This window comes from Camellia sinensis, chromosome 6, assembly GCF_055761805.1.
Source record: "Camellia sinensis isolate YWXY chromosome 6, ASM5576180v1, whole genome shotgun sequence".
NCBI lineage: Eukaryota > Viridiplantae > Streptophyta > Magnoliopsida > Ericales > Theaceae > Camellia > Camellia sinensis.
The window spans coordinates 25,740,498-25,766,821 of record NC_138966.1 but is presented as its reverse complement, the minus strand read 5'-3'; the positions used below and the strand labels follow the sequence as shown (position 1 = coordinate 25,766,821).

At 33.8% G+C, this 26,324-nt stretch overlaps 2 protein-coding genes across 3 annotated transcripts; both read right to left on the bottom strand.

The window, feature by feature from the left end:
* Positions 1 to 3,916: 3,916 nt before the first annotated feature.
* LOC114289534 (gibberellin-regulated protein 1) lies at positions 3,917 to 6,045 on the bottom strand. Its single transcript, XM_028233281.2, has 3 exons — positions 5,746 to 6,045; positions 5,561 to 5,603; positions 3,917 to 4,315 (listed from the first exon to the last, which is right to left on the bottom strand). Exons 1-3 carry the CDS (start codon positions 5,953 to 5,955, stop codon positions 4,134 to 4,136), a joined length of 435 nt encoding a protein of 144 aa, XP_028089082.1. The 5' UTR covers positions 5,956 to 6,045; the 3' UTR covers positions 3,917 to 4,133.
* A 615-nt stretch (positions 6,046 to 6,660) lies between these two features.
* On the bottom strand, positions 6,661 to 10,603 carry LOC114287231 (large ribosomal subunit protein eL38z/eL38y-like). Of its 2 annotated transcripts, none has more exons than XM_082873470.1 (6): positions 10,381 to 10,603; positions 10,178 to 10,235; positions 9,043 to 9,250; positions 8,556 to 8,739; positions 7,264 to 7,321; positions 6,661 to 6,838 (listed from the first exon to the last, which is right to left on the bottom strand). In XM_082873470.1, exons 3-6 carry the CDS (start codon positions 9,043 to 9,045, stop codon positions 6,724 to 6,726), a joined length of 360 nt encoding a protein of 119 aa, XP_082729596.1. In that variant the 5' UTR covers positions 9,046 to 9,250; positions 10,178 to 10,235; positions 10,381 to 10,603; the 3' UTR covers positions 6,661 to 6,723. The 2 variants fall into 2 exon arrangements, with proteins under 2 accessions (XP_082729596.1, XP_082729597.1); XM_082873471.1 differs by having other exon boundaries at positions 9,043 to 9,246; positions 10,381 to 10,598.
* Positions 10,604 to 26,324: the final 15,721 nt, after the last annotated feature.

The window sequence follows — 26,324 nt, the reverse complement described above, 5'->3', positions numbered from 1 at the left end:
ACCGACACTAAAAATATAATAAAATCCTATATTTCAGTTGCTAATGCTCTAACAAGAATTAATGTTCCTGAAGGACAATCTGCTGGTATACCTGTAAATGTATCTAAGTCAAGCCAGAAGAGTTGTAGACTTGTCGGTGCAAAAGACAAAGTTTCTTAAAAGAAGATGACAATTGGTATTCCTGAAGAGATCATATCTAGCACTCCTGAAGAGATTATATTCGCGCTCCTAAAGAGGTGCTTTAGAAGAGATTATACCTAACACTCTTGAAGAGGCTAAACTCACGAAAAATTCTTAATGCTCCTGGAGAGGTTAGACCCACAAAACAGACTATTATAATAAATCTAATCTAAATCTCCTACTTATAAACCTCCTGAAAGAGAACCTCTAGAAAAAGAATCTCCTGAAGAGTTATCTCTTGAAGTAGAACCTCCTGAAGAGTTATCCCTTGAAGTGGAAAAGGTACCTGAAAATAATGAGATCTCAATACATTATATAAGTACAGGAGATATTTGTGACAGAAATGAAATTGTTGTCGACAACATATTTTCATTTAACGTTGCTCTTGATATTACCAAAACTAATGGTGAAAGCATTGCTAGAAGTGATGATAATAATAAACCACAAACTGTCAAAGAATGAGGATGTAGAAATAATTGGCCAATGTGGGAAAAAAATAAAAAATAAATAAAACAATACAAGTAGAATTAAACTTGCTTATAAAAACATGAAGCATTTAGAATTGTAGTCTAACCCCCTGAAGGGACATAGCCTGTCAAATATAAGTGGGTATTGCTGGATATAAGTGGGTATTTGTACTATAGTGCAATGAGAAAAATGAAATTGTTAGATATAATGCACAACTTATTGTGCAAGGTTTCTTGCAGAAACTTAGTATTAACTATGAGAAAACTTATTCACCCGTTACAAATGCAATTGCATTTAGATTTCTCATCAGCTTGGAAATCATAAAAAAATTAGATATGCTTTTAAGGGATGTGGTTACAACAATTTGATGGATCACTAGATAGTGATATATATATATATATATAATTCCTAAATGATTTAAAATGCTAGGGCTGAGCAAGGAATCCGTGAAATCCGTAATCCGATCCAGTCTAGTCCAATCCAGTAGGTTTGGATTGATTTTTTGAATCCGTGGTTCGGTTCCGGATTGAAAAATTAAAAATCCGTAATTCACAGATTGGTTCCGGATTGAACCCCACGGTTCCGGATTGGAACTGATCCGGACCGTATACAAATAGTCTATATTTTTATTATACACCCTCCTGCATAGTGACTTCTTTGAATTCATATAAAATTTAAATCCAAACCTAAACTTTCTTCTTTTATTACTTTTGTTTGCTAGTTTTTAATGTTAATTTATAATGGTCTAAATACTTATGGTGGAACTAGTTTTCTTATGGTTGTTTAAATTCTAGAATAATTTGTCGCTATTATGAAAAGACATGTTGCTATTGTGAAACTAATATGGTACTATATTTATATTTTTATGAAATTAAAGTGTTATATATATTTTTTTGTTATTTAATTATGTAAATCCGTAGTCCTAAACCGATCCAATCCGTGTTTAAATGGATTGGTTCGGATTGGTTCTACGATTTAAACGAATTGGATTGGTTCCAATTTTTCAGGATCTGGTTCCACGATTTAAACGAATTGGATTGGTTCCAATTTTTCAGGATCCATAGATAACGGATTGGTCCTGGTTTTACTTCAATCCGGTCCAATCCGGACCATGCTCACCCCTATAAAATGCTAGAAGCATTTAATTCAAAACCCAAAAGTGAGGAATCCAAATTTGCAATTGTTGTAGTATATGTTGAAGATTAAAAACTTGTGGAACTCTAGAAGAACTTACATAAACTGTAGAATATTTACTTAGCAAAACGAAATTTTGTATCGGCCTACAGATCAAACATTTGCCAAATAAAATTCTTATTCATCAATTAAAAGGTTCTTAAGCACCTTTATATGAAACAAGCTCATACATTAAATACTCCAATGGTTTTCTCACTCTCCAGAAAATGGTGTAGAAATTCTTGGTCCTAAAATACTATATCTCAATGCAATCAGTGTTATTATGTAACAAATTGTACCAGGCCCAATATTGCATTTGCAGTCAATTTATTAGCAAGATATAATTCTACATCAACTCGAAGACATTGGAATGCAGTGAAACAAATATTACTTTATCTTCGTGGAACAACTAATATGGATTTATTTTATTTAAATGAATCAAAGCCACAACTAATTAGATATGCAGATGCTTGATATCACTTTGATCCACAAAAAATCATATCACATACAGGATATATTTTTACCAATGGAAATACGGTTATATCTTGGTGATTAGTAAAACAAATATTGACTGCTACTTCTTCAAATCACTCAAGGATACTTGTAGTTCATCAAGCAAGTCAAGAATGTATTTGACTTAGATCCATGATTTATCATATTCAAGAAAACTGTGGATCACCTTCAACAAAAAATAGTCTAACCATATGATATGAAGATAATGTTGCATGTATCACACAGATCAAAGGAGGCTACATCAAAGATACACTCAGGTGATAATCTGGCAGATCTATTTACTAAAGCACTACCTACTACAACGTTCAAAAAGTTGTGCATAATATTAGAATGCGTCGACATAAAGATTTATTATGCAACTTTGAGGGGGAGTCATCCATTTAAGCAGATTTGTAGATTGTACTTTTTTTCTTTCGTTTAAGATTTTTTCCCACTGGGTTTTCCTTAGCAAGGTTTTAATGAGGCAATCTAAACAAATCACGTACCATAATATTGTACTATTTTTCCTTCACCAAAGGTTTTTTCCCATTGGGTTTTCCTTGGGAAGGTTTTAATGAGGCATATATGGTTATCCAATAGGGAGTGTTGTGAAATATTTGGATAACCATCAAAAGAGATGCAATTGAAATTCTAAATAGTTTTGAGCCAAAGTGTAAATAGGGAAAAGCTTTACCATGTGGGTAGTATGGCATACCATGTGGTAAATCACTCCATGAATAGTGAGGGTTTTATCACCTATAAATAGGTGAGTTTGCATGGTAATGAAGATATAGAAAAATTGTTTATTAAATGTGTGGCCTTTTATATTTCCTCTTCCATTATGGTTCTTCCTACTTTATTTTCTTTAGTCTTATAACATATATCATGAAAATGCTTATAATATTGGATAAATTATATTGGTAATCCCTATACATTCTATTACTTGTGCCATTTTAGTTCCTATATTTTCAATTAGCTCAATTTTGACTTAATTTTAGATTTTGTGTCAATTTTATCCAATTGAAAATGCCATTAAGGTTTTTGACCAAAAAAACTTATTGAATTATAGTTGAGGTCAAGTTATTGAATTGATTAAATTTATAATTTTCCTTCTAAAAATATGACACATATTGTTTGTGTGCGCATTTGCCATACAAATATTAATAATTAGACCAGTAAAAAATAGTAATACTATGGTCCCAAAAATATTATCCATAATTTTACCTAGAAATATCATTCTATGATTCATATTTGTTTCACACTTGGTTCCACACTTCATCAATTCAATCTACAGCACACAAACATACTATCCAGAAAAATTTTGGTAGTTTAGTCAGGCACCATAGCATTTTTCAGTAAAAAATTCATGGTCAAAATTAATTCAATTCAAATTAGAGAGATCAAAATGAAATAAGGGTCAAATTACATGACCAATAGTGTAATTTTTCTTATATTACTTAATTAGAATGATATATATATATATATATATATGGATAAATATGTAAGATGAGACAATTATTTTATTTTTTTTATATAATTGAAAACAACAAAAGAACAAAAAAAAAAAAGAAGTGTTAATAAAGTGCAAAGGACAACAACTAGGTAGATGAAACTAGAAATTTCATTCCTTATTCAAAGTACATCACACAAATATCCAACACCCACAATTATGTATTTATTTTAGTTTACACTCAAACATAATGCAGAAATGTCATACTATTAATTTTACACATTTTTTTTTTTCATTTTTTGGTCTTTGGTTTCTCTCAAAACACATACAACTCAGAATCATATCATATAGTTTGTAAAATTGTAGATATTTAAGGGCACTTGCGTCTGCCGCCATGGGTCGTCATGGTGTAATAACAGGGACACACCTCTTGGTTACCGGAAGTACCCGGTGGTACACAGTTGCAACGGGCACAGCAGGTCCCGCATGCCCTCTTGCACATTTTCTGCCTCGATGCTAACCGACACCTGGCAACGCATGCAGCTCCACAATCTAGAAAAAAAAATTAAATAAATAAAATTATTAACAGTTAATTACTCCTATATTAGTAGTTTTTTTTATTATTTATTATTATTATCACTATTAGACCTATTTGAATAATGGGTTGTTGATAATTATAATTGAGTTTGTTATTTTTTAGATTTGCGAGTTAAGTTCTCAAGCTTTCAAATTGTCTGATATCGATACTTTTTGTAATTTAAATTCATATTTGTCAGGAGAGACAAGATTAAAAAAGATAGATGATCTCACCAATTACATATCATTTTTTTTTTCAATTTTCTTAATACGATGAGATTATTGATCGGAATCATATATCATCGAATTATTTGGTTAAAATAGAATAAAAGATTGAGAAATAAAAAAATTAAAAAATATATATATACTATTAAAGGGTGAAGGGAAGATAATCCCAAAGGGGGTGACGGGCTTTAATAGTTCTCATATAGCTGTTCTAAAAAAAATAATAATAAATATATATATATATATATATAGCCCTCATGTAGAGGAATAACAGTCTAAACCAAACTGCAAGTCTAACCAAACAGACCTTGAAATTTGGAGAATTGAAGGATTAAATTTTGAGCTGCAAGCAACACATCTCCTAATCAAATTTGGCCATGTTTGTCATAAACATGCTCCGAAAGCTTTGATTTTGTCATTCATAAAAGCTCATTATTTGATTGAGTAAAAAATCTGACCTAATATTAAGGCATTATTTGACATAAATTAAATAAATACACTTATTTAGATAAGTATACTTATGTGAGTCTTCTTTTCGTGAAAAATAAAAAAATATACTTATTAAGATCATACTAAACACCTCTTAAATGGTAATGCTATGGTACAAACCCCTCAAAAGGTGTGTATCATATGTACTCTTGTTATGAATTTTTGTAATATATATTATGTATTGTAATGGTATATGTTATATAATTTTTTTGATAAAGTTACAACAATTTGTGATTTAAAAATAAAATTAATGCATTTTGTGATAATATTACACATATGATAGACACAAAAATAAGTAATATTTACTACCATCAAATATGATAGAGATGTGTCTATAGAATTTCCTGTCTAAACAAAAAGTTTGAATTTTAAATTTTAATTTTAAAGTCTCAACTCAATAGACACAATCTAAAAGTTCAAACTGGACTCTTCAGTCCTAAGAGAAATCAATCTGATTATGATTATAATTCCATGAGACTTGGAAATGTAAAGAAAACGCAAATATACCCATTTTCTGGACATAAGAAGTCTGAGAAAGATTGGTGTTCTCCTGTAATTCCACAAAACAAGTATATAGGTTAGTAAAAATTGATCAAATACTTCAAAAATTAAAAAGGAAGCAAAGTAAAAGAACTTATTTACATATACATAATATGTTCTACTGACTTATTAAGGTGATGATGAGATCCTACCGTTTCATCAGCAGCATCAACGAGATGGAGAAGAAGAAGAGAAACAACAAGTGAAGCTATTAGAACCTTAGGGATGGCCATGGCTGCTAATAAAGAGTATTTGAATTGAACCAAAACTCTTTCTTGTAGGAGTTGATATGCATGAATAATGAAGAAAGTGTTGTATTTATAGAGAAAAAGAGAGGTAGTAAAGAACAAGTTGGGTGTCATCCTAGGATGATAATGAGGACATAGGATTGGGGTTGTGGTAATTGGTTTAGTCTGTGGCCAAGGCTTAGAGTTTGGGATACTGTGTACTCCTTTTAGGCCCCGTTTGAGGATTTACCTTTTTAGTCAAAAAGTCAAAAAGTTATCATTTTAGTCAAAAAGTCAACAACTCATACAAAAAAGTCAAAGATTCTCTTTTCTCTCTACTTTTTGCACATCTTTTCGTAATTAGCCAAAAAGTCATCCCAAACATATAAGTTTTTTTTACCTACTTTTTTAGCCAAATAGCCAAAAAATTACTAAATTAGCCTGTTCCCAAACGAGGCCTTAATATCTCATTTGTTATCACTACTAAAAAAATCACTTTTTGCGACCGCTATAAACCGTCGCAAATAATAAAAAAACAGTCGCAAAAGACCTTTTGCGACGGCCCATGCGACGGCAAATGGGGGTCGCGAATGTGGGGGTGGCAAATACTTTTTGCGACGGCAAAGCAACGGTCGCAAATTATTCGCGACCGCCTAAACTACTTATGGCGACCACTATTTTTCCGTCGCAAAAAACAAAGAAAAACACTAACATGATTTCTGGCGACCATCTTGTTACCGTTGCAAAAAAAAAAAAAAAAAAAAAAAGAAAAGAAAAAGAAAAAGTGTAACGTTAAGCACTCTAAGAGTAGTAATGACAAGAATTTAGACGAGTATAGCATTGTAGTTTAATCAGGCATTCCATTTGAGTTTCAAAATTGGAGTCATATGTGAGTTATTACAACTAAAAACTTGGGAAAAATTCTATTATGAAAAAAATACAATCCATTGGAAAACAGCTCTTTGTTGATGTTAGGGTGCGTCTTGAAGAGGACACCTGCATTGCCTCCAGTCTCAACCTGAAAGTAAAGCAAGATGTTAAAGCATGCCATTAGATAAAGCATCAGAATTTAAATCTACAAACTCAACTCATGAAAAAAAAAGTATGCACTTCTAAAGATACCACAAAAATTGGCTTTAAAAGGTCATTAATCTTTTAACAGCAGAAATAAACTTAAGGCAACATTATAGTCTGTAAATATGGTGAAGAACTAATCTCCTGTTTGAATTTCCAACTGAAATTGAATGGGGCCATTCCTTTCTCACAAAAAAATTTAACTTAAAACTCATCACCTTGAACTGTTATTTCCATAAAGCCTATAAATGACCATATATGAAAAAAATTATAAAATAGAACTCTACTTGAGATTACTCTGTAACACAGTTGACATATAAAAATACAGCAGGATTTAGATAGGAAAAAGAAGGAAACATGAAGTTATACCTGAGAGTTGATCTTTGAGAGATATTATACCATGTCCTTCTTTGAGATTTAATTGCACCTGTTTGCCACACAGTTCTAGGAAAATGAATAACACAAACTGGTGGAAAAGGAATAAAGCATCAGACTCACTTAAGAAGAAAACAAACTCCACATCTACTTATTCATTTTCACAACCATATACAAGGAAACTAAAATTTATAAACATTTTTTAATTTAGTTTATGATTCGGTCACAACCACTTTTCCAAAATTGCAATTTAGTCAAGATTCACAAATGTACTAGTCACATATTTGGGAATTATATAGTTGCAACAACCTCCCATTGGGGGGTGCAAATTCACTTCAGAACAGCAGTTCCACACTTCAAAGTAAGAATTGCATTAGAACCTCGCTCTCATCAGAAAGAACTGCACTCCCAACTGGGATGGAATATAGCTAGGTGTTGATACAATTTTTGGTGAGGGTTAACCTTGGAAACTACTCCAGCAGTGGTGATGCTGCTCTAGCCATCTTTTCATACTCCTGGTATCTCAGGCCTAAAGCAAAGATCTTGGAAGCTTGTATTCACCGATCAAGAAGTGAAATGTTCACTCAAGCAGTCATGTCGAGACAGACTGCTCGTTTCACATGATCTAAGAGCAAACAGCTACTTATGTGCACTACAAACTTTCTCGTACGTGTGATTAAGTTCATGGTTGTGATATGAATTTTATCTAAATTGAGTTTGAGAAAATCAGGAGGTTGGTTTATTTCTTCTGAAGGCCCACTCCAATTCACCCTCGCCTTCTTGCTCAGCTTCAACTAAGGCCCACTACTTTTTTTATCGGTAACAATTGAACTCAGGTTCACCATTTTTCTTTTTTCCTTCGGGGGTAACAAATGACAAAACAGAATGTACAAATATTACATGGAAACGAAAAAAGAAAAAAGAAAAAAGAAAAGGCCTCAAATACATGTGGCAAAAAAGGGACTTTGTTATATAGGGTTTGAAGCATGGACATAATAATCATTTTGACATGCATAGTTCAAGCAATTACGTAATAAAGATCATTTCTTTAATTTTTATTTCAATTGTTTACAATAAGCACTTGTGATCAGTTCTTTAGTTCTTATTTCAATTGTTTCCAATTAGCACTTAGAATTATCCGCAACAATTGAAATAACTGTTCAAATGTTATCCTGACATTATCTAAACTTTCACAAAGAAAAAAACACCCATTGGTCATCATCAACAAGGCATTCATATCACATAATTAGCAAAAGAAATGCAATTTATTTAATTTAAAAACTAACCTGGAGGAAGGGATTGCTTCAACTTGTCAGCCTTCTCAGAATCAAACACACAAAGTGTGTAGAGGTAACTGGCACAACGAACCTTGAACTTGACAACATCTTTGCTCCTCTTGATTTTCACAGAACGTGCATCCTTCCTTCTGGCAGTTAGAAGGAAGTCCTTGATCTCATGGATTTGCTTTGGCTGTCATATATAAAAGATTCAAATAAATAAAAGAATAATCAGCAAATAAATGTAAAATCTGAGTCCCCAAAATATTCATTAAAATCAGGATATATATAATAATGATGAACAAACCACAATCCCCAAAAGCAGCAAAGATTTTATTTTTATGTTTCAATTACAATTCAAAGAAAAAAAAACAGCAATAGTAATCTTAGCTTGACTACAAAACGAACCAATTAACGAAAGAATGCATGAACCAACTTGATTGGGTTATAGCTACACAAGAGTAGAGAGAGAGAGAGAGAGAGAGAGAGAGAGTACCATTTTGGTTTTTTAGGGTTCGAGGTCTCTCGCTGGTGAAGTTGCAGACCACCTTCTGCTCCTGACCTTTCCTTTATCAATGGGCTTTTTAACTTCATCCAACTAAAGGCCAACCTGCTTGGAAAGAACCCAACTCTGAACCGCCAAGGCCCAAATAGAAATTAGGCCTCCCATCTTTAGAGTCATCAAAGCCCCTCTCAAAGACTGCCTAAGAGAAGACGTTGATCAAGACCATGGAAAACAATAACACTTCTCATACCTAATTGCATGTTTTGTTGTATATCTATTCATATATATCAGGAAGAGGGATATACATTCTATACGAGGATGTGAAGAAAAAAGATAGATGCATATATATGAAACTATTAGATGCATATATATGTGAAGAAAAAAGATAGATGCATATACATTCTATACATTCTATACGAGGATGTGAAGAAAAAAGATAGATGCATATATATGGTTGTTAGTAATCTTAACAACCATCCATTAGAAAACATGAAGAAAAAAGATAGATGCATATATATGAAACTATTGTCACATAAATTTTATCCCGATTGAAGTCACTTATAATGAGAAGAAGCTCTATTTCATACACAGTCTAAGTACAATCTAAGTGCCTCCAAGCCATGTAACATTTTAAAATCATCAAAGGGAAGGGGGGAAAAAAACAAACAAACAAAAAATAGCCTTTCATTATATACATATAATGAATTGTATTTGTGAATAAAGAACTGAGCAATTGTAGGTTTAGGAAAATGAACTATGCTAATTGTTACAGGACATCAAAATATTCCCTCAATATGTCTATTTGCCTCAAATTTATATTTTCTTATATGTGTTTTCCAATAGAAATGTTGAGGCTTATCAACTAGAGGAAGACATCACTCATACAATATATAATGCACATTTTTTCCCAATCCGTGACAGAGCATTATAATCAGTAGCTTATTTTAATACATAACAAGAGCATGTTGAAGATAATTTCAATGATCTAATTCTGAATATGAGAAAACCGTAAGTTCAAATAATAATTCCAGAATTCGATCCACAAAAATGAAGATAAGTAGATAGTGAAATTTATATATAGGTTGCTATGATCATCAGTAAATGAAAATCAAAAGCTGAACTGTACCAGTAGAAGCGAGTCCTGCTCGGTTATCTCCGATTCCTTCACTTTCTGTACACACAACCTGATCGATCGAGAAGATTGCAGTGAGATTAGTGGATAAGCAAGTTGAATCGATCATTACACACAACTTGATTTCTGTACACACAACTTGATTTCTCGGATCATTACAGAGAAAGTTGAATCGATAAAGATGTGTTTAGGCTTACCGATTATGAAATCTTCAACAGTTGTGGACTTGAGAAAGTTGAATCGATCGATAGATTCGAGCGAGAGAGGCAGATTTTGAGAGGGAGAGGGAGAGGGAGAGGGAGAGAAAGAGAGCTCAGATTTGGGGAAAAAGGGGGCGGATTGAGAGGGAGAGAGAGTGAGTCAAGTTTTATAAGATTTTGATGGTAAAATAAGATTATGATGTTCAAAAATGATTGGGTCAGGAAAATGAGATGCTAATTAAGATTTTGATGTCTAAAATTGATTTTTTGCGACCGTTTAATAATCAGTCGCAAAAAAAATAGACGCAAAAAATCATATTTCTAGTAGTGTATGTTCAAAACTTTTTAAATGTAATTCATATAGGGCTTTATTTTGAATTTAATTAGATTATGTTAGTAGACATTAAAATTGGTTTTTCAAAGAATAATGTTTGAGAGTCACAATTTGTGTGGCTCAAATGGCTTAAAACTGTCAAAACGACGTCGTTTTGGCATTTTTTGTGCTCAAAACGACGTCGTTTTGACAGTTTTGAGCCATTTGAGCCACACAAATTGTGACCACCATTGCCTTTTTCAAATTAGTTGGTCCCCATTATGGAATTATAAAAAATAAATAAATAAATAAAAAGGGGGAAGTGGTGGAATATTTGGTGGAGGGAGAAGAAAGATTAGAACCATCTGGAGTGGGAGTGGAGGTAAGCAACCATCTAATAATTTTACCTTTTGCCAGTTGTTATAAAGTGGTAAAGATTGCTTCCATCTGTCAATTTCTTCACAGGCACAAAGGTTTTATTAACCAGTCAAAAGAGGCCCAAACTTGCATGCAAGGCTACTTTTGAGTTTGATTTTGCTGTCATGCATTTTCTGTAATAAATTATTTTGGTGCTTTTTATTACAAAAATATATTTATATTTATATTAATAGATTGTATAATTCAACAATTAAAATTAGATAATATTAAAAATACACAGCTCGTATAAACTATTACATTTTGTCACCATGTTTTATTATTATCTCATGTATCAACCTGCATTGTAATATTCAATAAATTAATAATGTGTTGACACATAAGATAATAAACAAAATATATATACTTTTAAAATTATGATCATCAAGATATTAATATTAACGCAAAAAAATTATACAAAAAAAAATTATCTAGAATAATATAATTTTATATATAAAAAAAATTCTATATCATTATTCTTTTCTTATCATTATAATTTGTTAACCACACATCTATAACTATTGAATAGAACTCATGTTAATGATTATAACTGTTGTACATTATTTGATAAATAAAATATAACAAAATAATAATAGGTTAAGTTTGGCATGATTGAAAAAAGATAAAAACTCAAAAAGTCACTATCCTATTTAAGTCGCATCATCTTATTTAAGTCACATCACCTCTCTAACACATCACTTCAAACCCAACCCAAACCCAACCCATATTTCATAAAAAATTAAAAAGTGCACTTATTTAGTCTTCCCAAATTAGGCCTAAATGTAAAATTTTCGATCCCTTTATCTCGAGCTATCTCTTCCACTGTGCAAACTTTTTGCTTTTTATTCTCTATCCTCTCTCAATCATACCATGTTACAAAAATTAAGATATAAAAATCTTTAAAATAGGGAAATTGGGGGGTAGCGGGGACGGGGACGGGGACGGGGACGGGGACGGCCACGGCCGGCCGTGAGGCATAGGCTATAAGGCTATGGTCTAGGACCCATAAAATAGATTTAAAAAAGGGATTTTTCTTATTATAATTTAGTATAATATATTAGGTATGTTTTAAGTTTAAAAAAATTAAAAAAGATCTAAACTAACTTAAAATAAATTGACTTATTAAAAAATTGAAAGGCCATTCAAAAAAATTAGCACTGTTATCCATTAGAAAATAGACCCAAAAAGGGAGTCTCTTTTATTATAGTTTAGTCTAATATATTAAGTATATTTTAAGTCAAAAAAAAAAAAGAAATGCCCAAATTAACTTAAAATAAATTAATCTATTAAAAAATTGAAAGGCTCATTTAAAATAATTAGCATTGTTATTCAGTGAAAATGATTTTGCAAAAAAAATTAGATTATGCAAGTATGATTGATTTATTTGCTTCTAAAAATACAAGAAGAGTGAAGATCAAACGATACTTATTAGTTATTGTAATGTAATACTAAGTATTTTTTGTGATTTTGACATAAATCCTTTGTCCTTTACTTTTAAATTTTTTTTTTTCATTCAATAAAAAAAAATGTGAAAGGGCCCAAAAATTTATTAGTTGATTATCGGCTTTAGGCTCCAGAAATCTCAGGGTCGGGCCAGGGGTTGGAAGAATAGAGATCCTTTTTTAGCCATCGATTTTTCGGATCTGTTTTGGTGTGTTTTATTCAGGACCGGCCCTGGGCTAAGGCGAGTAAGGCCTGTGCCTAGGGCCCCCAAAATAGGGCCCTAAATTTTGAAGATCCATTATACTATCAAGTTTTAAATAACATCCAATTATTGTTAGAAGCTCTCAAAAACAAAACAACCCACTAAAATAGAAGCCCTCCAAAATAAAACAGCCCACTATAAAAGGCCCAAATAAAAACATGTTGCAGGCCTATATTAAAAACAAATAAAAAAATTAGTCCAATTAAAAAAACAATCAAAGGGCCAAAATTTACTCAAGCAAACTTGAGTGGCTACTAGCAAATATTTTTTTTTTTGGGCATATGTACAAGGGGCCCAAATTTATAAGCTCGCCTAGGGCCCCTGAATTTTCAGGGCCGGCCCTGGTTTTATTGTAAATTCAAAGTTAATAATCAGATAAACAGAAGTCAAAAACATTTATTCTTTAATTTTCCAGTAATCAATTTTTTTAAACTTATTTTTATTTAATAAGATGTAAGTAAAAAATATACCAAATAATTTTGACACAAATTTTTAAAATAAAAATAAATAAATTATAAACGGTTCAAGAGAATTATGACGAGGATAGTTTAAAATGTATGGATGAGGACGAACTGGGGGTGTCGAGTAGGCCGTGTGAAATGAAGCTGTACACCTATTTAAAAATAACAAATCGTAACTTAGAAGAATAACTTTTGTACTGTTTTTAAAACATATTAGGCCAAAATTTTAATATTAAACTATATTGATAATTAATATTTGTAAAGAGAAAGAAGTCGGGCTGCCTTGAGCCTCCACTTCTGTCTAAAAAATAGAATTCTCAAGTAATGTAGGTCTTATATTATGTTTAATTCATTCAAATAAAGTAGAATAAAAAATTATTTTAAAAAATATATTATAAACGAAATCATTATTATTTATCATTGTAAGAGAATAATTATTTTATAAAGAGGCGAATGAATGAATATTTCATTTTATTCAATTTCATTAGAGTGAATCAAATGATTAGTTGTTTAAAATTGAAATTTTAATTAAAAAAAACTTTAAAAACAATAGACGTGGTGAATAATGGATGGTGGTTTGCTAAATATATGAATTGTTTATAAAATATTGTTAACTATACCAGTTATGATTGCCTTTTCAAAAATATTTTTTTTAATTCGATACAAATTTTTTTGAATAAATTAATTATGTTATTGTCCATTGAAAATTTCCATAGTATCTCAACAATTATGATTTATGTTTACATTAATGACATTAATTTATGTCAATTATAAATATAAAAAAAAATTATATGGAAATTTCTCAGGAAATATAAACATTCACTAATACAAAATTTAAAAATTGAATTTGTCACTTAATATTTCAAGTGTTTTTTGTGCATAGCACAGGTAAAAAAATCTAGTTACTCTGTTTGGATTTGAGTATTAAATATATTTGTTTCTTTTTATAGTGAAGGCTTGTAATATTCTAATCAATTTTTTTATTCAGCAGTGATTTAGACCCTCTCAAACTTCAACCCCTACCACCTCCACACACACGTGGCGGGTGGTGATTGGAGGAGAAAAGAAAAAGAAAAAGTGACCAATCAAAAAAGAAAGGGGGTCAAAGGGGTGGGGAGAAAGGGGTCCAAATTTTTATTCTTTTTTATTTGCTTTTAGATCCACTTAATTTAGATACATTTAAAAAATATATGATTTATAATAAAAAAATCTTTACAAAAATCACTAAATATAAAAAAAAAAGTACAAAAGTTTAGTATATTTTCACATGTTTTGTATTTATTGATTTTTTGTAAAATTTCTCTACAAATATTTTACTTTTTAAGTGTATCTAAATTAAATCGATCTATAAAGTATTTTTTTATTAAAAAAAGACTAAAATATTTAAAAAATTTAGCAAAAACAAAAGAATATGGAATAAAAAATCAAAAAATATTTTTGAAAACTCAACATCAAACAAAATAAATAATTTTAATATTTATATTCAAGCAAGTTATATATAAATATAGGAGAATTCTATTATATACACTTCATACTATATGCACCCTTAGTTACGTCATTTTCTTCTTTAGTTGTGACATTATTTTGAGATATGTGGCTATGACTTTTTTGTGGTTGGTTATAACTTTCTTTTTTTTTTTCTTTTTTTTTCAGTTATAACTCGAAAACTATAAAATTATGCCGTTTTCTTTTATAGTTATAAGGCACATGTTCCCATAAATATAAGTGTATATATATATATATAGAGAGAGAGAGAGAGAGAGAGAGAGAGTCATGCTACCATATGCAAATATCATAACTAAATCTATTTTAATTATAATTAAAAATAATAATGAGCTATATAACCAAAGACGTTTTTAATTATAATTAAAATAAAAATCAAATTAAGTATAACTAATATCACAATTAATCATAATTAAGTCATAATTAGCAACATAATCAAATTATAAATATCATAACTGTGACATATGATAAACACCTCAAAATAAAATGTTTATTATAAAACTTTCTATATAATAGACTTCATTTTTTACGTTCGCCTTAGATTAAAAAAAAAGGGAGAATAACAAAATAATAATAATAATAATAATAATAATAATCATAATAGAGTATAAAAAAAATTGTAAAGTAATAAATGTACAAATAATTCATGCATCGGATTGTGAATAAAATTTATATTTTCATTACTTTGTAGTAATTATATTTCTTACAAATCACTTTTTCAAAAAATTTCAAAAAATAAATAAATAAATAAATATATAATAAAAATCAGTGTCGGCATAAAGAGGCCGCACAAAGTTTGAAGCTATCTTTAGTAGGGATTATATAAACAACTTATAATATATTTTAATTTAGAAGTTTGTATTAGATTATTTGATAGAATTTTTACTTACAGTTTATTAAGTAAGAATAATTTAAATATTTTTAAAAAAATTAATTTTTAAGAAATTAGGAAGGGATGCTTTATTTTTTATTTTTGAATAAATTACAAATACACCTTCGGAGGTTTGCTTAAAATACAAATTATCCTTATAGTTTGAAAAATTACATTTTACCCCTTGAGTTTTCTAATTTCATTTAAAATCGCCTATTTTATTAATAAATCATCAAGTCAATTAACAACTTTTAATGATATTAAAAATATGTTTAAATTAATAATTTAAGTAATTTTATTATTATATAGAAAAGTAATTATAAATTTTATTTTTTTAGTTAATTCTCTTAAATAAAAAAATATAATAAAGGAATATTTATTATTTTTCAAACCATAAAAAATAATTTATATTTTAAACAAATCTAAAGAAATATATTTATAATTTACTTTTTATTTATTATTATCTACTTTTAATTTAAAATAATTTTCACCAAACATCTTAAGAAGAGTAAAGAGAGAGAGAGTATGTGCGCGCGCGAAATGCCACTGTGCCAGCTACTTTGGGGTCCACGGTTGTTTTGTCCCTCAAGCCAAAATTGAAGATTAGATCAAAACCCAGAAGCAATTGTTTTTATCTACACACCCTATCTTATAAGGCAATTGAACCATTCTCTACCGTGCTTTCAGTGATCATGAAATAGGTTCTCTATTTTGATATTTTGCCTCCTTTCTTTTTGGAGTATTGATAGAGACCCCCCAATCACCACCCCACCATCTCATACACATGTGGCGGATGGTGATTGGAAGAAAAAAAAAAGAAAAGAAAAAAAATAGAAAAAAATAATTGGTCAATAGGAGGAAAGGGAGTCGAAGGGAGTAGAGAAAAAAATGAGATCTCAAATATTTTTGTTCTTTTTGTTAATGGCCCAAATCATTCTTTAGACATGTAATTACCTTTTTGCCCTATGCGTTCAAACCAAGCAGCCTTATTTATAATCAACATTTCAGACTCACCCCCTAAGCTATGAGGTGGGTCTTATTGGCCTATGTACAGTACACGCCATTATTGTACTTGTCATATCACCATTAACTTATGATCATTTGCATTTATATTAGAACGGCGCTGCTTGAGGGCCCGAATTTCGGGGTCGAATGCCCCGAAATTTCCACTTTAGGTAAAAAAAAAAAAAAAAAAAGGAAAAAAGAAAGAAAAAAAGAAAACAGTTTCTAAAAATGGAAATTAGGGGCATTAGGGGCAAATTTTTTAGGGCCACCAATCATTTTCCATATTAGAATAGTGAAGGGATAAAATATACATCCAACGTATCGAAAAATTATTTGAGATGTCGGGAAAAAAAATAATTGTCTACAATAGAGGTAAAAGTTTTATATTAAAATATTGCCTAAAATAAGTGAATTTTATGAATTTTTAGATTAAAAAATAGAGGAAAAAAATAATTATTTGAAATAATTTTTTAACTTTTTATGAAAAAATATGTATTAAAATATTGTATAAAATAGCAAAATTATCATTTTACCCCTACTACAATGAATTGCCTATTGACTTAGATTGTCCAGGAAGCCAGATAGCTGACAGGAAACAAGTATAGGAGCAGATTGCCTACAATCCAAGATCGGACTAGACGGTACTGTTTGGCCCGTGGGGGCCCACCAAGACTCCCGTTTTGATAATCAAAACCGTTAATGTATAGAATTCGTCGAGTATTATATGCTTGTAAAAAATCATGTTGATCGGATATCAATAGCTATCTGATCAAAACAGTTTTGTATGAAAAAAAATGACGGTAAAAAATAAATGGCTGAAAAAAATCTGATTTGATCACATAGCTATCCATATCTGATCAACGTGATTTTTTACAAGCATATAATACTTGACGAGTTCTACACATTGAATGGTTTGAATTATCGAAATGGAACCCGTGGTGGGGCCCCACAGGCTCAGCAGTACCCTCCAACTTAATGAATATAGATATCTAATTTATAATTTGTTCCATCACAGTGCACCTGTGTAATTTTTCCAGTCACTTCAGTACCATCACCTGTGTGAAGTTGGATTGTACTTTTTTTTGTGTAAATTAATTTTTTTATATTTTTAATTTGTGAATAGTGATAACTTTTTTATTTTTTTAGTAACTTTTTGACTTTTTATCTTTTTTTATAACATTCCAAACCCGCCCTAAATCTTGGCTGGTCTAAATCACTAAGCTCAAATTTGAATGGCCTTCTGACATGGGCCAGATATCCATGTAGGCTAAACTGTTCAGCCTATCTCCACATGGATCATGTTTCCAAGTCCTCAAATACTTGGGACAAGCATATTGGGATTAGGCCAACCCAGGTACGATATTAAGCTGGGCTGAACTCATCAATAGAACCAAAGTGGGTCAAATCTACTCAAGGTCATCCAAATGGGCCAGCTCATCTCTACAAGCAAACTCAGAAAGGACCGAGCCGATGTATGAATGGAACCGAGTTGAGGAACTCCTGAGCAGGCGTGGATGTTATAAATGCATACATGTGCAAAATGTCACTTCAGCTGGTCCTCCATTCCTAGAATTATGGGATCAATTGACAGAGGGAATATGATCTGTTATATACATAGTTATAATAAGCATATGACTCTATAGATAACCATCTTGTGGTCCTCGATCTTGAACAATGCTAAAGAAGGCCTTAAGGCACCCAAAATCCATGAACCTCATCTTAGGGAATAAGCTAAGTCTTGTATATAAGAAAACACTCTCTTCACATTAAAGGTAACTAATCTGATTGTCACGACCCCATTCCGTCCCTAGTAGAATGGTGCCATGAAGGCTAGTAATCCGAGATTACCAAAGGCCAACTTACAAGGATTCACACACAATTAGAGTATACATATGGGGCTTACATGTGCGGAAGCAATAAATTTAAATCTATATAGTCCACAAGAGTTGTGCATAAGTCAAATGAAATGACATACATTTTAACATAGTATACAACCTGGATACAAATAAAATAAGTACATGTTACATCTTGATCAAAAGGCTTCTAAAGCCGACATATACAAGAGAAATGAATTACAAAGCTAAGAAGCATAATCTTCAAGATGCTAGCAAAACATGAATCCAAAACAACTTGCAAATAACATCTAGGCATCATCGCCTTCTTACTCATCACCTACATATATATATAAAGGGATGGTGAGATTGGATACTCAGTGAATGATATTAGTAATAAAGGTTTGAATGAATGATATTCGAGATCTTTATCAAAACAATACATAGCATATCTTATACAAAATCAACGGATGAACCAAGTTCATCTATCAAGTCTTTCAAAGCTTCAAGGGATGCTTACTAGCATCAATATAATACAAGGGATGACATTCCTGACAAAACAAGGGAATAATCGACCCGAAATTGATTAGACAAACCCACCCGTACAAGACCATCGGTGGCAAGGAAGATATCTCAAACAAGGGTATTAGTTGCATTATAGTCCTCTAGCACTAAGGACTTTCCAAGAATGTCATCAAAACAAGATAATATTTGATACAAAACTAGGAATAATAATTCATACTTGAACAAACACTTTTCCAAAATGAAACAAGCAAAGCCTTTATCAAAACATTAGAACATAGCTTTATTAAAATACCACTCACATAGCTCTTCAGGTGCAGGGATTAAGGCAAGAATCCAAGACCTACAAATACATGTCAAAGTCCACTGAATGTATTTCAAGAACAAAGAAGTAATGCTCAAAGATGGTTGTGCAATGCATCCTTAAAACAAGCTCTACATGAGCGTAAATGATCCCGACATTTCTTTCAAAACTAGGTCAAGACAAAGTAAAACATGTGCTGGGAGTTAAAACATTATTGTTTATCTCGGGAGAGCGTGCTAGGTACCAACCAGGTCTTGGCCGAGGTCCCATACCTCTTGGCCGAGGTGTGGTCCCGATGACCACATTCAGGGAAATGAAGTCTGGAAAATCTGGGTTTCTTTTTGAAGAACATGAAGAATATGAACATGAAGAACATGAATACTAAAATCATAACTTCTTTATTCAAAATATGAGATTTCATGATATGAGTTAAAAAACATGGACCTGGGTACCCATACTTGAAGATTCCATGAAAACAAACACAAAAACATGGATCTTGATACAAACTTCCAGATCAAAACGTGGGTTTTTCTTGAAGAACACAAGAACATCATTTTCTCTTTCTAAAACCAAACTTCAAATCAATGCATGGCTCATGAATCATGTTAGATCATGCAATGTGATCAGATCAATATAAAGAACAACAAGAGTAGATTAAGACTCTAACCTTAAAGCACGAATCCAACGGTTCAAACTCTAAGAATCAAGCTTGAGAATCTATTCTCACTCTAAGGACTCCTTCTTCCTCTTTTCCTAGAGCTTCTCTCTCTTCTAGAACAAAGATATAGCAAATGATATGTTTTCTCTACTGCCGACTGATTTAACCCTCTGCTGGGACACGTGGCACTACCGGATTGGATTTCCTCAAAAAGGTGCCTGAGTGAAAAGACAAGGATATGACAAAGTGTATATGATAAGTAAGGTGACAAGGTCACTCTAACAAGGCAAGGATCTCGGATCAAGACATAGGCAAGTAAGGTCTCAATGATCTCGACTAGGAAGGATAACACTTAACTTAGCTGTGCCACACCTTGGCCTAGATGTGCCACACCTTAGTCTAGGTCATACCAGTCCAGGAACAAGATCACTAGGTGCAAGAATCAAAGATCTAGGACGTCTAGATGATAACACCTCGGCCCAGATGATACACATCTCAGCCTAGGTGATGCACACCTCGGCCTAGATGATGACATCTCGGCCAATGTGCCAAGGTGAAGGTGGAGGTCAACCAAAGTGGATTCTAAGATGGTCCTAGGTGTAAGAGGTTCAAGGGTGTGACCTAGGCTTAATGCACCAAGCAAGGAATAAAGCATACCAGTAATACACAGGTGTAGACACCCCATTTTTGACCGACCTTAAGACTCAGACGTCATCGATTGAGCGCTCGGTGATTATGCATGTTGTGCTCATTTCGAGTTTTCGGAGTTTTGGCTGAGAGCCTTGCTTCCGGGCCTCTGAACTCTTTGTGCTTTGGCTCAGTTTGTGGACTGAACCTTGTTTCTCTTCCCTGAAGGGAGGGAGAGGTCTTGTAGACCACCTTTCATGGTCGTAAACCACTTTTCGCGTTTGGAGACTAGTTTTCGATTTTTGGAGCCTTCGATCGCGCGCCTCGTCTCAGGACCGCTTAACATTCTCCGTTTGGCGTGGTTTTTGAACGATACCTTGTTTCCTCTGCCTAGAGGGACACTGTGGTCCAGGAGACCACTTTTGTGGTCGCAGACCACTTTTGATGCCTGTAGACCAGTTTTCGAGCCTTCCGGCCGCGTGCCTTGCCTCCCGAACTTTCGTCTTGCATCTGTTTTGGTTTGTTTTTGGTACAAACCTTGTTTTCCTTGTTTGGAAGGTGTTACAAGGGTGGGAGACCAATTCTTCCCCTTGGAGACCACTTTTCCTCCCGCCAGCTAGTTTTCTGGTCGGTCAACTGGTCTCCTTGGTCTTTGGGCCACCTTTTCTGGTCGGCCACCACACCATTGCATTGTTTTCATGCTGCTGACCTTCTCCCACCATGGCCGACCACTTTTTTCCTTGGGAGACCACTTGGGGTGGTCGGTTGCTTTTTGTCACTTTTTTAGAGATATTTTCATCCAGCTGGCACAGCTGGAAGGCACTAAAGCCATCCTCTATACACGTGTATGAAAGGATGGCTTTGAACCCTAAGCTTGTCCAACAAGCTTGAACCTTGGTTCTCTATAAGAGAGAACCTCCTCCTCCCTCCTCTAGGGTCAGATTTTGTGCCTTAAGCTATGCATACACATCTTTGTATCTATCTTGCTCTTGCTCTTCATTTTTGTGCCTAAAAGTGTATATTCATCACACTTTAACACACAAACACACACTCAAACACCATACTCTTGGAGCTGAGGTCCCTTGAAGTTGTTTTTGAAGTTTTTGGACTGGTTTTGGTTCAAAAAGAGTGCTGGAGTTGCAGCCTTGAAGCTGTTCATCAAGGGTGAGTTTGTACCCTCTTGAACCTTGCTTTTGATTAAGCTTTTAGACCTATTTGCATACTGATTTAAGCTAAACTCTTAACTACAAAAAGTTCTTTTTTTCAGTCCTTAAAATGTTTATTTAAGGTCACTTTTGTGTTGGGGGTGGACTACCCCCTCTTAGGCCTTGTTAAGCCTTGTTTTGAGCCATTACTTTTGGCTCTTGTTCTAGACTTTGCATGATCTTTCTACCACTGAAATCCAAAGGATTTTTAGTGACGGAAATATGGTTTTGGGGTCCCAAATAGGAGAGGGTCATCCCTTCTCCTTGTGTTTTGAATACTTGTTTCATATGCCTCATGTTTGAGCATGTTTATTAAGCTTGTGTTGGCTTGTTCTTAGCAGGTATTTGGGGTTATTTTGAGATGGCATGCCACTATTTTTGGTTGTCTTGATCACTTCATGCATGCTTAATACACTTGTAGTGTAAATTTCATAAACTAGTCTTGTATGCTTCATGAAGTAGCATGTCTTTCTAGCTTATGTTGACTCCATTTCAATAGGTTTTTGGTGTTGTTCTAACATTCCATAACTCTGTTAAGGTTGGGTTTGATAGCCCCATGCATGCTCTATGCACTTGTACTGCAATTTCATGAATTAGCCTAATGTGTGCCATGCTTTAGACTATATTTCTAGCATGATTTTGGCTTAACTTTGAGAAGCTTTTGTCCATGTTTTAGCATGCTTTAGCTCTGATCTGTGTTGATTTGGTCTTGCATGCCATGCTTTTTATAGCTATAATGCATTCTAGCTTGTTAGCTTTATGTATCTAGTCCACTAGCATGCATTGCTTGACCTATTTCCATGATTTGGCATCATTTGAAATGTGATTTCAATGCATGTAGTGTGGTCATATACTCACATCTTTCACTCATTCAATGCGTTGGAGGGTTTGCCCTTTATGCCTTAACATGAGTCATTGCGTATGCCTTCATTCCCAAGCTTGCGAGCTATCATTTCAATGTGTTTTTGGGCTATTTTGTCATGATATAACTCTGATTTTTGTTGGCGAAGCCATCTCATGCTTGGTCTTTATAGGTGTAGTGCAATCCACCTTATTTGCCTTGTATGATCCATGTCTTATGCCCTTCATGCTAGCTTATTTTGGCTTTCTTCCATGCATGTTTTAGACTCATTTTGACATGTTCTAGGACTGTTTTTGAGTTGCCTTTGCCATATGCTTCATGTTTTACATAGCTATAGTGTAAATGCCTATGATAGCTTCAAGCTTTGGGTACCGTAGCATGCTTCATTTGCATCATGTACATGATTTGGCATCATTTACCATGACATTTCAGAGCATGTAGCATTGCCATGTTCCCACTTCATTCACTCTTTAAGTGCCTTTGAGTGTTATGCATTGTTGCCTAGTTTATGGCCTAGCATGTATGCCATCTTGCCTAGGTCCTTGAGCCCTCATCTTAGCATGTTTTGGTCTTTGTTTAGACCTAATTAAGCTCTGTCCATGGTTGGTTCATGCATTTGTGCCATGTTTTGCATGCCTCTTATGTGTTGCTCTTTGTTAGCTTTGTGCCTTAGGCCCTCTTGCATGCTTTACTTGTGTTGTTTGAATGATTTGGCATCATTTCACACTTGATTTCAAAGCTTGTAGTGTTGTTACACTTCCATGTTTGTCACTCCTTGAGCACTCTTGAGAGTTGTGCTCTTATGCCCGGTAAATGGACCTTTGCATTGTGCATGCATTGTCTTGCATTTCATGCCCTTATTTCATCATAATGGCCACTGATTTGGGCATGACTGAGGTCTACCCACATTCGGTTTAAGTCCATTGAACATTGTGTATGCTATGTTACATCGCATTGTGCATGCTATGTTCTTGTTCGCATTGTGTATGCCATAATCGCATTGCATTGAGTATGTCATGTTGTTGCATTGCATTGTGTATGCATGCCTTACATTGCATGTTTGCATGCTTGAGTTGCATTGCATGTTTGCATGCTTTAGTTGCCTTGCATTTGTTTGGATTAGGTGTTAGTCCAAACATGAGAAATGAGGGACATTTCATACTTGAAGTGATAAAACGTGCCTCAATTCTCGGTCGCTGACGCTCTTGATCATACATGATAGAGTTTTAGGCCTTATGTGTTTATGTGTGCATTCATTTTACATTGAATTGTGCAACTTCGCCTTTCGTCCATCATGCATCGAGATGCGTGATTGGTGGCCCGAGGGTCGAGAACCGCACTCTCTTGAGCTTATGAAATGATAGGGAGGGTGGTTGTGCACACATATCTTGCAAATACATTGCCATGCCCTTTCTTATTCTTTGTTGCAGCAAACTGGAGAAGTGCAGCAAAAACTGGCCGGCCAGCCAGAAAAATTAGCTGGCCGACCACTTTTCTGGTCTGCAGCAACAAAAAGTGGTTGGCCAGTGGCTAGAAGCATCAACAACTGGTCGGCAACCCTCTCACAGGTTCCCATGGTGGAGTTGAAGCTTTGTGGAGCTTGGTGCAAGGTTCTGAGAACAGTTGCAAACAGAGGCAAGTCGGGGCATCGCGACGGATTTCCGAACGAGGCGACCGAGCATGCGTGCATTCTTCTCCCTCTGAGGCTCCTGATTTATCACTTTACTTAGCTAATTTGCTTAGCTAGTTTATGCTTTGGTTTGTACTTAATTTGTTAATGCGTTTAACTATTCAATTTGTTTTGTAATAGTTAGTTAACTAGGATTAGTTAATTAGCTTCGTTATATAATAATTAGTTTAATTAGCTTAGATTAGCTAGTTAGCTTCTTATTCGGACCCTCTGTTGAGAGCGCCAACTGTTGTAATAAGCGTGTGTGTATGTGATGCATGTCTTCCAACCCCCATTTCTTTCTCCCTTTTACTTAACCGCTTACGATGGTTAGTTTTAGGGCATATTTCATTAGCATCCTTATGCTTCGCATGCGTGCATCCATTCATCTGTTTTGCATGCACCGGGTTCGGCGCATCATACTAACTGCATTATATTTCAATTCCAATTTGAATGCATGTATCAATTGTTGCATTTCACCTAACATCTTAGGATAACCGAGCCTACCTTAGTTACATTTTTGCATGTGTTGTATTAGCCATTTTAACATGAACTAGGATCATGCATGATTTCTAACTAGTTCTCTATTTTGGCTCGGAGTACACTGTGAGTGTTTACATTTTAGCATACTGCATGTGTGTTATTGACTGCCATGAAAGCATGTTTACCATGAGGCTAACTGCTTATTTGATATAACTGCCTGAATGTCTGTGGGTGAAGGTTGGATTGCTTGAATTGGAACAATTCATTGAAATGCGCATTTTTAGCCTACTTGCGAGTAGCAAACCGTTTTCAAACAAACGAACGTGTAATGTTTTGTTCCAACTTAGGTGATCTAGTCTGTACTTGTATGCTATGCGCATCATATAGTAATTCTAGGTTAATAATTGAAATAAGAACACATGTGTTTTCAAAAACAAAATATCATGCTTAGTACAGGCCGATCTTTGATCGGGTGAGCGGAGGTGCTCATTGTATGACCTTCTCCTCTCGTACCCAAGTTCCCAAGCCAAGGCAACTTTGGTGATGACGGACACGTGACCTTAGGCACGAGTCAGGGTTTCCTAAATTCTCCCAAAATAAAATATTTAGGTGGCGACTTTGTATCTGGCAAAGCAGTCCATGTTTTGCACTTCTTTATAAAAATCAGTTTTCCAAAACGATTTGCCGGATTTGTACTCTTTAGTGATTTATCGGTCTCACATTGCACTTTGTGAGATTAGATTCAGAACCGTGACACGAGTCCGAACTGTAGTAGCTAGAGAACAAAACGAATTCACGCCCTCGTAGGCGCGGAGCTGGGGAGTTCTCGGGGGTGGTCCACAGTTTCTGGCGACTCTGCTGGGGACTTAGAGAACTTAACTCGAACTCATGATATCTTGTTTTGATTACACTTATGTGTCTCTTTGCATTGCATTTGCATTGGTGCGCCTAGGACACCATGTTTTCTGTATGCTATTCCTGAACGGTTTGCCAGAGGCTTGCTTGGAAAAGCGTGCCATAAGGCTGACCGGTTGCGGGCTCTGCCACGACGGGAACACAAACCCCGATTTTTACCAAGGCACCCTTTTTGACCATTCAACCTTGTGCATATTCGGAATCCATAGTGACCATTCCAAGCTAGGACAGGTTGCTTACCCGATTATAGGTTGTTTGAAACCGTTGTGTGCGTAGTGAAACCCTAGCTCCTGACAAAATAGGACAGGGAAACTCTACCCCTCCATAGGGGTGTTTTGGCTCTTACTTGCATGATATATGCTGTCAGAGTGTGTCTCTACAGGTTATGTATATCAGTTACAAGTTTGAGTATTGGCCTGAGGGTATCAGTTTGGTTCTGATTTTGGACAGAATTCAGTAAAGAGCGCAGTCATTCAGCTATGCTTATATCTGTTCTGGTGAAATCAGGCTGAGGTGCTGCTTGTTTTCTCTTTTGCAAGGTGGGTCGTGGAACCATAGCTTCAGAAGGCTCCGATATCTCCCAAGTGCATTG

What these genes read in the sequence shown, in the direction of transcription:
- LOC114289534 (XM_028233281.2), bottom strand. Translation starts at nt 5,955, where the DNA reads ATGACACCCAACTTGTTCTTTACTACCTCTCTTTTTCTCTATAAATAC. An exon ending in TTGATGCTGCTGATGAAACG is followed by an intron (nt 5,604 to 5,745) that starts GTAGGATCTCAT and finishes GTGGAATTACAG; the next exon opens with GAGAACACCAATCTTTCTCA. An exon ending in TTCTTATGTCCAGAAAATGG is followed by an intron (nt 4,316 to 5,560) that starts GTATATTTGCGT and finishes TTTTTTTTCTAG; the next exon opens with ATTGTGGAGCTGCATGCGTT.
- LOC114287231 (XM_082873470.1), bottom strand. An exon ending in GAAGCAATCCCTTCCTCCAG is followed by an intron (nt 7,322 to 8,555) that starts GTTAGTTTTTAA and finishes TGTGGCAAACAG; the next exon opens with GTGCAATTAAATCTCAAAGA. An exon ending in TCTCAAAGATCAACTCTCAG is followed by an intron (nt 6,839 to 7,263) that starts GTATAACTTCAT and finishes CTTTACTTTCAG; the next exon opens with GTTGAGACTGGAGGCAATGC.